The following is an 11867-nucleotide window of genomic DNA, read 5'->3' on the forward strand; positions in this document are numbered from 1 at the left end:
CTCTCGATCCATTCTCAGCCCAGCCTGTATTTGTGCTTGGGATTGCTCTGACCCATGTGCAGGACCTTGCTCTTGGCCTTGTTGAACTTCATGAGGTTTGCACCAGCCCATCTTTGCTGGAAGGCTTAACACCTAACTGGTTTGTTTCCTCTGTACCATACACTGCAGCTGGGCTTGTCATCCTGAAAAGATTCCCTGTGCCCTTGTCCCGCTTTTCTATCTGCAGTCCTGTGTCCCCCTTCCCTTCATCTATCTGTTTTTTCTGCATATTATAGGTTTTCCATCAGAGGTTTATGCTTGATTCCCTTGTTCCGTTCAGTAAGGGCAGAAGTCCAGGAGGGTCTCTGTGCCTGGCAGCAGGCAGCATTGCTCGCAGCACGCCGGGGGTACTGCCTCTCCTGGCGCTTTCCTTTCCCCAGTCCCACGCTTTGGTTGCTTTCATGGTGTCTTCTGCTTGGTGTCTGGTCATGCAGATTTGAGCTTACCCTGGCAAACGCAGATTGCTCTTCTCTGTGCCAAAATGCTCCCTGCCACCCCCGACTCTCTTCTATGCTATCAGGTGGGGGGCTGGTAGGAGCAGGGGGATGTGATGGGGAAATGATGCCAGGCACTGGTTCAGTTTCTAATGTGCAACCATGCAGGGTGGCGTTGGGCACATGGAGGGGTAGGAAAAGTTTGTTTTGTTTGTTTAGGATTTTTTTGGTGTTTTGTTTTGGTTTTTTGTGGCACAACATTTCCCAGATGCTTTGTCCCAGGATCCTTGGGGGTGCCATGCTGTCAGCACACCGGGTCACACCAAGTTGTGCCATGGGCCTGCCAAGCTCCTCGGCTTCCAGAATGTGTCACAAGGTGCCTCCAGGCAAGCCTGTCTTGCCCTCGTGCCTGTTGCCATCTCTTTGGGATTGAGAACTGTAAATTCAGACATAATTATCTGCTTTTTTACCTAAATAGCATCTGTTACCTGAAAGGGATTGAATGGATTTAGTTTGGTAGGCTGGTAAAATACAGTTCTTGACATGCTAGATGAGATACACTTTTAATAACCAGATTTCTGGAGTTGGATTGGTTTCAAGAAGATTACTCAGACCGGATCTGCTTGACTATAAAGAGTTGTGATGTGATCTTGGATTTGTGCGTGCCAGTCAGTTTTGTGTTACGGAGCAGGCTGCTGATGGGATGATTTCTGACTTTGATAAGTGCTTCCATCCCCTCTGTAGAGGGTTTTATTGAAGTGTTCAGTACATTGTTTATATGAACTGCTCGTAAAGAATAAATAAATTCAGCACAGTAAAGTTTAATATGGGGGAGGGGAAAGTATTTAAACTGTATTAGCAATATTTGTTTAACAAGAAATGGATCAGATGTGACATTTATCTGTACTGGATAGCATTTGCTTTAAACAAAACAAAGCCTTGAAATGGATCTGTTTTCTTATGTATCAGAATTTTTTCTTGCCAAAAAGCTAGAGGCTTGGGGTGGGGTGGTCCTCAGGTCACAGCTGTGCTTGTGTCACTGATGGTGTAACCATATTGCTAAAGGACTACTGTGTTGTCATCTCCTCTGACTATGAGTAAGAGAGTGGAGTCTTCTCTCCGCAGACTGGATACATTGGTAGTCAAATTCCACTGGGTATAGGCAAAAGGGACGTTTGGACTTTTTAAAATGCTCTTGCAGTTCACTGCATGTGGTTGTGTCTTTTCCCTCCTAGGCTGCTGTGTCTTGCTGTGGGATGCTGATGAAAAGTTTTGGTTTTATTCCAAAACTAAATGGATTTTAAACGTATAGGAAGTACTTGCACTGAAGTAGTAAATTATAAAGGTTATTTTTGAATCTCCCAGGGACTGATCTTTTGCTGATGCTCTAATGTGGATTTCATCTGGGAATCCCTTTGTAGGGGCTGTAGACGGATGCATTGTCCAGAGGATTGCTTCTCATTCTGGCGAACCTTTCTTTCAGAGGCTTTGAACTTTTAGAATAACTCTTTTTCACAAGTTAACATCCTGTCATTTTGGGGTTTGTACTCAATGTGTGTCTTTGGCAAAATTTGGCCAAACACAAGTCATCTGGAAATGTGATGCTGGTTTATGCAGTTGTGTGTTAGTTGTAATGCTGATGTAAAGAGATAATGAGGGCTGAGGGCTGAGGTGCTGAAGACTTTGTTACATTCACCGTGTTGCAACCTGAATAGCCTGTAAACTCTCTTCATTTTGCTCATCACCTGTTGCTGGATTACAAATTACAATGAGTTACAGTCCCTTCTTTCTTGATATGTCTTTTTATATTCACATCCAATATATAAGCCTTTCTTAGATTTATTGAATTTGAGTCTGTGTTTCATTTCCATCATGAAAATGAAAAGATCTCATAGGCCCAGGCTTGGCTGCTGAGTACTCAGTATTATGAACAGCAGTGTCTGTTTAGTTAAGACCTGAAGATGAAGAGCTGTGCGGAAGTGTTAAGCATTATTATTGCAAATTGTCAGTGCATACTTTCTTCTCCAAGGCATGTTTAATTGTATGGAGTCACAGTTGTTTTCTCCAAGACATTCGGCCTGAGTTGTGGAAGTGACTGTATTCTTGCTAACAAACTAAACCAAAACCCAGATGCTGTTAATTTTTAGCTTTAACAGCAACAGAAATTGTGCTTGGACTAAATACATAGCACCTAAAATTTGCAAACTGATTCTTGTGAAATAGTTAATCTATAGCTAATGTGTGACTGTTGCACTGATAACAAAATATATGTTGAAAACAATTTGGAAGTTCTTGATTCTTATGTTCAATTAACGTGTAGCTAAGCGGGTTAGTGATGACAGGGAGTTCATTGAAATAGAGAGCACTTTGAAGGTCACAGAGGAGTTAAGTATCTATTGTACCTCTGTAGTGACAGTCTTGGCCTGCTACAGGTTTGGGCTACCAGTTATACACCCTTTAGTTTTCTTCTATAGGTGGAAAGGATGCCATTAAGTCTGGTAAACTAAGCAAAAGAAAATGATGGAACTTGAATCCTTGAATAAGGAAAACTATGGTTTTGTATTAAGATAATTTCCCAATGTTATTAGGGGCTTTACTTAAATTTTGCTCTGAATGATTTCATGTTCAGCAAATAGGAAAATACAATGCTAATTACAGCTCTCATCCTGTCTTTGGCAATTAAGGTGTTTTGTTTGCTCAAGAAATTTTAAAACTTCCTGCCAGTTTCTTACTGTTATGTTGCTCCTTGCATTTCTTTCAAACATAAGGTCTGTATGAGTAGCACCATTTAAATGGACAAAGGATGAATGATGTGCAGTTTTGAGCTGTTGTTATAGTCACAGCACTTAAGAATATCTTCTTTTGATCATTTTCAGTATAAGAGCTACCAAATGAACCTAGTGGTTCTGGCACATGAAATGTGGATGATATAATGTTCCCTGAACCTTTATTCACTGAATTGCTGAAGTCATGCTTTTCAAGAACTTTGTGAATTTAAAGCATTTTAAAGAAATATTCTGGGTTCACAGCAGTGGAGAGATAATGCCTCTTCTCAAAAAATACATTGGCTGCTGTTAGAGGTCAGCATTTGCCAACAGTTTCCGCAGGAGATGCCAGTTTGGAGTGGAAACTAAAAAATAGGTTCAGCAAAGCACTTTATCCTGTTCTTGGCTTAAGCACATGAATAATCCCATTGACTACCCATGTGTGCTTTACTGGGACTGCTCACATAGTGAAAGTTAGGCATGTGTTTAAATAACTTGCTTATTTGGGGGCTCACTGCGTGATGCCTCCTGGTAGAGACTTGATTTTCTTATGGCAGCCATCATATGACCTGTGCGCAGGGAGCGCAGTGTTGTCTGCACTAGCCATGCAGTCCAAAGCAAAAGGCTATTTCTGTGTCCACCCCCAATCCGTCCTGTACTTCTCTGGCAACTAATTATCTGTTTGCTGCCAATTGTGCTGTAGCGTTTTTGGCATTCAACCACTCCAACTTGCTGCTCTTACAAGTATTGAATTGCCTTTGTAAGGCAGACTGTGTATGTGGTTGTTACAACATGAAAAAAAAATAGATCCTTGTCATAGTTTTCCTCATTTTGATCAAATTGTACTCTCTCTGTCAGTAATCCTACTGAAGGTGATACAGATGTTAGCAGAGGAGAAGAACCATTTTGGAGGTCCAAGCTCAGTACTCAGAGGGGCTAAATGGAGGTTTTTGGCCTGTTGAATATCTGATGGAAGCACTGTTCTTTATTTGGGAACCTCTGTAAACAGATCATCTATGGAAACGGAGCTCTTTCAGCCCACGGGGAGGGAGAAGTTAAATGCTAGGATAAGATCATCTTCAACCTGATATTTCACAACCGTTATCTCTGGTTTGATCCAAAATTGGCCCACCAGCAAAATAGTACAATTTCAGGTTTAAAATACATTTAGTTAAGTTTTCCACCTCTGCCTTCCTCTTCCATCCCCTGGACACACGAGGCAACAGATGGCCTTGGAGACCACATTTCCCTTTGCTTGAAAAGGGACTGTTCACAGGCAGGGAATTGCTGCGACCTGTGCGTGACAGCACCCTCTCCATTCTGCATATTTTCTTCTCCAGAAATACAACCTCTGCAGCAAGTTAGCAGACCTAGAGCCTAAACATAAAAGCAAGTCAAGCTAATAGAGAGAATGACAGTTGTAGTAGATAGCAATTAGTTAGTGGGACCAGCAAGCCCAGCGCTGTGGTTGGTAATCGGCGATGCTCCTTCAAACTCAGGATCTCAGACTCTGAGCTTGCTTTACACTCGTCATGGCTGATTATCTGTTGTTTAGTCTTTGCTAACAACTTCACCAGAGAAGGCTAGGAAACTCCAAACAAAAGGCTGTTAATCGCAACTGAAAGGTAAAATGAAATAGGTTTTCTCAGTAAGTTTTGTAATCCTTGCTGCAAAGAGCTCTGTTATCCTCAGAAACATGTGTCAAAGAATATTCTTTAATGTGTAATCATCTTAAATGGAGTACTCTTTTGCTGGAGCTGTGTTCGGGAGAGTGAATGGGATAATGTGTAATATGAGCCAGATGAACAATAATATGAGTAGATTTCTTCACTGGGATGGAAACTTGAATGCTTGCACAAACAACATGGAGGCCCTAAAGTATTGCTGTAACAGGCTGTAACTTCACGTGTGAGGTAGGAAAACAAGTACTATTTTCACAGACTGTTAGTGTTTATGCCTTGAATACGCTTATGAGAGTGTTTAAGGTGCTGTAGATCCAGTATCATAATTATTAGACCGAAACACTGATGAACTAAGGATTAAACTGTTTTAGAAGTGTATTAACAGACTTTCAGTTAGCTAATGGTAAAGTATTTATGAATTAGGTAGGAAGTTTATTTCTAAGAAATTCTCATGCCTTTTCAATAGAATACTCGAATCCACAAAAATCTATATGAAAACAGCATAGTATCTAAATAGTTGATTCATCCCCTGTGTATAAATAACATGTTTAATAGGCACTCTCCTCACCTATAGCACAGGACTGAAAAGCAAGGACCTGAGTTGATTTTCTAGCTCTTATAGAGACTTCTTGTATGATTCTGGGAAATCACTTAGCATCTCTCTGCAAGCCAGACCCTGTAAAGTTTGTCTGCCTTGCAGAGGTGAAGGGGAGGCTGAGGAAAGGCGTGACTGCAAAACAAGTTAAGAATCTCCCATCAAAAGTTGGAACAAATGGGTTTTGATTTCTGGTTTTGATGAAAGTAATCTGAAGTCATTGCACATATGTCTAATAACTGCTGATTTATAAGAGTCAAGTTATGAAGCTTTAATAAATGTGTATTTCTTTAGACAGTGCTGCAGTATCTTACTAGCTGGGAATACTATGTTGATTTGCTTCATATCTGCATATTTTCCCCCTTAGATATGTAGTAGCAAGCGAAAATGTTCTGTTTCTCAAAGGTCAGTTCAAAGAAACATCTAAATGTTGAAAAATTTCTCTGACTTCCCTGATTCCACAAAATTGATTTGGACATCTTTCAAGGATTGGCTTTCTTCACTTTAAGCAATTGCTGAGAAACTTCATTTGACGACATTACTGTTCACTTGGATAGTTCTTCACCCACGCCTGGGGAGTTATTTCTTGTCTGTTATAGCAAGTGACAAGTTTTGAGTGACATCTATTTGTTAGTACCAGCAGTGGCATTTACATTGGAAACTAGAGGAACTGTTGCTTACAAAGGAAGATAATTTAAAATTCACATGCTAAAGGCAAACTGATGAGGCATTCAGCTCAGTGGGAACGGTAACATCTACAAAGGTCAATAGGATGAGATTTAAATACAGAGGAAAGAAAACAAGAAAGGATGAATCCATAGTTCTTTGAATGGTCTTTAATCCCCTGTTCTTCCCTCCACGTGGTCATTAGTAGAGGAGCTGGGTCTGTGAACAGTTGTATAATATGCCTGGCCATGATCAGAGGTTGAATTTAGACCCTTTTGGGGACATACATGGATTCTAATGAATCCTCTCATTTTGTGTGTGTGTATCTTTTTTAATTAAAAAGAGTCTCCACGTTACTAATAGTAATAATGAATGTTCACTGTCTTAAATTATAAAACTTGTTAACTCTCCCCATGGAAACTTCCAAGTCACTGAACAGCAAGTGAAACAGGCAGACACGTCCAACTATTAACTCTCATTTTTCTACAGTAGAACTGGAGATAATTGCTTTTCTTTCTCTGTTTAGCACTTTCAGACAATGTTAAAGACTAAGTTGAATGTCCTAACTCTTCGGAAGGAGCCTCTCCCAACAGTGATCTTCCACGAACCAGAAGCCATTGAGCTGTGCACAACAACTCCCCACATGAAGACCCGGGCTCACACTGGATGCAAGGTACTCGGGAGTATAAACTTAAAGAACGAGACTGCTGGGGAGGTGTCCCATGTATGTGTGAGAACTCTAAAGAGCTAAAAATAAGCAACATGGTCATTGTTGTTGTTCTGGAAACCCCATTAACTGCTACTATTACTATAAATTTTCTAAATCAAAAAAGTCATTGGGCATTTCTGACCAGAAATTTTGGTCTTCAGGAAAAATAGGTTTGGGTTGTGTGGCACAATGCAAATTGTGGAGGATTTCTCAGAGCCTGCAATGAACATCTGAAATGGCAAAACACTGCCATTTTTTCTGTAAGTGCTAGTGCTGACGTGGGAGATGAAGGGCCAAATGCTGTGTGTTTGCATTTAGCAATCTGTACTAACAGAGGTATATACCTACTGAAATAGAGTTGCAGCTTAAAACTCAAGGTTAGTTTGGTGGGTTTTTTGTGTTTGGTTTTTTTTTTTAAGAGAAGGGAAAAAGGGGCAGGGAGGAGACTTTAGATCTTGGTTTGGTTAAGCAACAAGGTGAATTTTCCCAGTTACATCAAAGCACAGCTTCTGAAAAAGCTCTTCTTTAAAGTTTAATGGCTTAAGAGCTTCAAATGTGTTCTTCTGTGGTAAGAAACCATATAAAAATAGCAAACAAATCTGCTCTGTTTGCTTTTTCTGTTGGAAGAGTTTTTCTTGGTCACAGAGCTCGCCTAGCCTTGCAGAGCCATGGGCAACCTTGTAGACTGAGCTGGGTACCAGTTTGGCCTGTGCTGCCAGTCAGGGTTTGGTAGCCAAGTCCCCTTCAGCCAGCCTGACTGTCTGTTGTAGGGACTATCTACCCACCCTTGAGGATCTTGGTGAAAATGGAGAGAACTGGGCTTCAGCTTCCACTGCTCTGTTAAGTGTCAGCTCTAGAAGAGCTGTTGCCTGATGCTACATGTACTGTATAAGGTCCAAAGTGCAATTAAATGTCCTAACCCCCTCCCCTGCCAGTGTGTATACACACACATGTGTGCACACATTCCTTCTTGTTGGAGGATCTGATGTGAGTGAGATGGGGTTGGAAGAAATTGCTTCCTGGTGTGTTTCCCTGCTTCTCTTGGCATACTGTGCGGACAGCACGGGCTGTGGGCATGCTGTGAAGGGCTTTGCTTGGGCACCTCCAGGTCTGGCACTTCCTCAGCAAAGTTTCTTCTTGGGAAGTGTAATTTTTGTTTGACTTTTTGCCTGTCACAGCAGCCAAGAAACAAGACCACTGCTGGATGTTGAAGTAGTGCTGCCCTGTGCTGACACAGAGGAATGTAGGGCAAATGCCCCTAATATGCTTTGTACAGTAGCTCCTAGTATCTGCTCTTCCACGGTGATGTCTTTTGCCCTGTATGTTGACTTCTAATGAATTTTTAGAGAATATTAGCTATCATAAAAATGGTTCACAAAGTATCTGGCTTTCACCCCTAGTGAGAAAGAGTTCAGACATAATAATGCTTTCTGAAATCAGTTTATCTCTGTGAATGTGTGTAGAATTTAAATGAACATTTTTCCTTAAGCTTCAGTCCTTCAACTGGAAAAGATGGATTGCAGAGAGATGTTGAACCCCTCAGTGAAGAGAATCTCATTCTATATTTAGACATCTCTTTTATTTATTCATTTATTTTTCTTGCAATGTAATGTAGTAGTGGTGACTAGGGAACATCGGCTGCCACAACGCTCCCCTTTTCCTACTTGCACTGTTTCTCCTTCTCTCCTTCCCACTGTAGCTAGTTCACCTCCTGCCAGTGCTGGAGTCTTAGGGCGGTGGTTTTGGGGTGGTGCCCAGCCCCTCTTCAGGTGATTCAGCAGTTGTGATTTCCAGTTGTGACTTCCAGTCATTGGGAAGATGATTCCACATATATGTTGTTCCTATGGCTAAGAAATCCTCTCCAGTCATTAACTGAAAGGCTCTAATTTTACCCAGTCTCTAGTCTCTCTAGTCACAATCTCTTTCTTTTTATCCTCTCTTTTTTTTCCAGCTAAATGTATTTTTCTCTCACAGGTCTTGTATCCTCCAGCTGTTTATAGGTAATTAGCCGCCTTCTCCTCTTTCCCCTCTGATTATTAGTTTCTTGCTGAGTGATACGATAATAGTGTTGCCATAACAAAACCAGTATTTTATAATATGAGTTTTTGTTCTGAGGGATCTGATCTATCACTGTTACTTCAGGTGTAAGAGGGGAGATGCTGTGGTGTCGCTGGTACCACCGAGCCTCTCCAGTTCTGGGATGTGGGCTTTTCAGGCAAGAGCACAGCATCCGGTTTTTACTTTCTTTTATGAGTCACACTCTTTTGATCCTTAATCGTTTTATTCCTCTTGACTGAAATCCCTCCAATTTTTCTATGTAATCCCATTAATGAGATAGCATCATTCTTCTGACAGAGGCTCCAGACATCTAATTTTATTGCACAGTTTTAACATAAGCCTCAGCTGGCACCATCTTGTTATGGGAGCTTGACACATGCAATTTGCTTTGCTGATCAGAGGTCTGGGCATTGGGTTTCTTATGCGATTGCTCTTTTCCTTGTCCTTTCATCTCAAGACAGGCTTGTCTTCTCTTTCATTTGGCGTTAGCTACTGAATCCTGAAGAAACAAAACTTTTCTGCTGAGATCCAATCTCATTCTGTAATTGAATGGGATGGTTTTAAGAATAGCAGAGAAATGTCTTGCTTAAAGTAATCTAGGATGAACCCCCACAAAATCTGGAAACTTAAATAATTGAACAAGTTCAGAGTGCTTGCCTTTCCTGCCCAATTCCAGATCTGATGCAACTTTGTTGCCATCATGTTTCCTAAAATATATTTTTTTACTTACAGAGGAAGGCTTAAGTCTCATTCCTCCTGTTACTGCGCATCTACACATGCCTGCTTGGGCTGGCTGTGCTGTCGCCGTTCCCACTCCTCTACACTCATGGGCATGATTTCACTAAACAGCAGAAACAGATAGTATTTGCATTGATTTGCAGCACAGAGCTTTAGGCGCACACGTTTCAGAGTTTGTGTTGCTGGTTGCTGAGAGAGACAGGGATTGACTCGGAGGCTGTAGTTCCCAAACGGCACCTTCTTGCCCCCCTTCCCCACCAGTCCTGTTTGCAACTGGGGAGTGACAGTCTTGCACCCTGGGGTTGGACTGTTGCGGCCCCACTTAGCAGACAGCCTAAAACAGAGCAGGATTTCTGGGTACAATAAAGCGCTTGGACTCTGTTTTTTTTCCTGGGGGATTGTTCGCTTTCATTTGAGCCATGGTGTACATCAGGTGAGAGGCAGGTCTCTGGCCCCAGAGGAATCACAGCTTCTTGTCCTCCTCCAGCTGAAACTGCTGGGGCAGGGCAGTGGGATGCAGTGTCCAGAGGGTTGTCATCTCTGGCAGCTGCCGTTGAGCACCCACGTGCATCCTGCCTCTTCCCTGCGATGGACGTGGTCTTTGTGAATGCTGGAGCACCAAGTGTTAAGGTCAGTAGCTGTTCCAAAGAATGAAAAAGCCCAACTGGCTTATTGTATACCTGTAAATGGTGAGCCTCTGCTTAAGCTAAACCACCTGTTGCTCGGGAAGGACAAAAAAGAATGAGAATAAGTCTTTTGTTCTTACTAGCTGGACCACACTTTTAATCACAGGTTCCTAACTTGCTTTTATTTAAATAGAGCATGTTTCTGTATACAGGCATGAGTGTGATTTAGATGCGTGTATATAAAAATGTGTCCATCCTTGTTCAGATCCTGAGGTTTTTTTATTAGACTATGGCTGTCCTACTTGTAGGTCTTTCATGTCAAATGTTGTGCAGTCCTGTGTTTCAGCTGGAAACCTCCTCTTCCCTTATCACGACGCTAAGTACCACCAGCTGGAAACTGAAAATCTGGAGTATCTCCAGAAAATAAGTTGCTCCTTACTCAGAAATGTGTGCTTTCTCTGTGCCTTTTAACAGATTTTATTTAAGTTCTGTGTGTTTTATTCTTCCTTAATGTCCTAATAGGCCTACACTGATTCTAATGTTTCTTGATTTCTGTCCCTTTGAGCTATGGTGGTGGCATGAAGGGAACTGCTTAAATGACTCTCTCTCTTTTGCTGTAGGTTTTCCAGGGACTGCTGCAGTAATGCAAAAGGACAGAGGTTAAAAATGCTGCCTGCAATTTTTGAAGTGGTATCATAGGTTTAACTTTTTTTTTTCCCCTTTCTATTGGAAGGCTCTTCAAAGTGAAGTCAGTGCTGAATAATCAGTAGCTCGTTGTTATCCACCAGAGTCAGGCAATCTTATTCCTCCAGTTCCTACCAGCAGACAAAATTTTCTCAACAGCCTGGGAGGCTGAGATGAGAGGAGCATAAACAGTGTAAACAATTGCGTTCTTAAGAGTATGCTTTTATTAAGTGGGAAAGCATATAGTAATGATGTGGCATTTGCAGGCATGATACTTATTGCTTGCCTGTTTTATTGAATTGAGTTGGTGAGATTATTAATTCAGGCTTTGTGGAAGGTATGATGCTGAAATTTCTGCGATGGCGTATCTTAGTTGAAGATTGATGAAAGTCTTGTTTAACAATTTGTATAAGTGGCGTTAAAGTGGTACTGGCATTTTGAAATCAAGTCTTGCACATATTGATAGAGATTTAAAAAATAGCCAAGGAGTAATATAAATAAATGGAGCTTAGTCTTTCAGAATAGCTTAATTGCTTCACTCAGGAAGCAAAAAGAAAATGGTGGTCGTACTAAACTTGCTGCAGGGTGGTGATTATGGTGGGGGTTATTTGGGGCCTGTATAGCGAGAAGGGGCCATGGCCACAGTTGGGCTTCTCTGGGACAGTGGTAGTGTCAGCAGTTAGGCACCGAGCTTGACTGTTGCAACTCTGGGACACACCTGATGTTGTTACACTTATGTCAACCTTTTAACTGGATTTGAGTTCATTTCTGGGAGAGCTGGGCAGTGCCTGTGCAATGCCAAGGGCCTTCCTCTGCGTTCCTGCAGCCTGCCCTCCCGTTGCAGCTCTGAGCCCTTTCACCAAAGCCGCTG

The 11867-nt window shown here is 41.7% G+C and overlaps 1 protein-coding gene across 1 annotated transcript in view; it reads left to right on the plus strand.

Annotated features, from left to right (window-relative positions):
• The first annotated feature begins 3386 nt into the window (after positions 1 to 3386).
• The window catches only part of PID1 (phosphotyrosine interaction domain containing 1), a 55577-nt gene continuing 47096 nt past the window's right edge, over positions 3387 to 11867 (plus strand). Inside the window, 2 exon segments of the mRNA XM_009707761.1 lie at positions 3387 to 3393; positions 6682 to 6854. Of these exon segments, the coding sequence (XP_009706063.1) occupies positions 3387 to 3393; positions 6682 to 6854 (180 nt within the window).

The sequence above is a fragment of the Cariama cristata genome, unplaced genomic scaffold (assembly GCF_000690535.1).
Source record: "Cariama cristata isolate BGI_N322 unplaced genomic scaffold, ASM69053v1 scaffold42179, whole genome shotgun sequence".
NCBI lineage: Eukaryota > Metazoa > Chordata > Aves > Cariamiformes > Cariamidae > Cariama > Cariama cristata.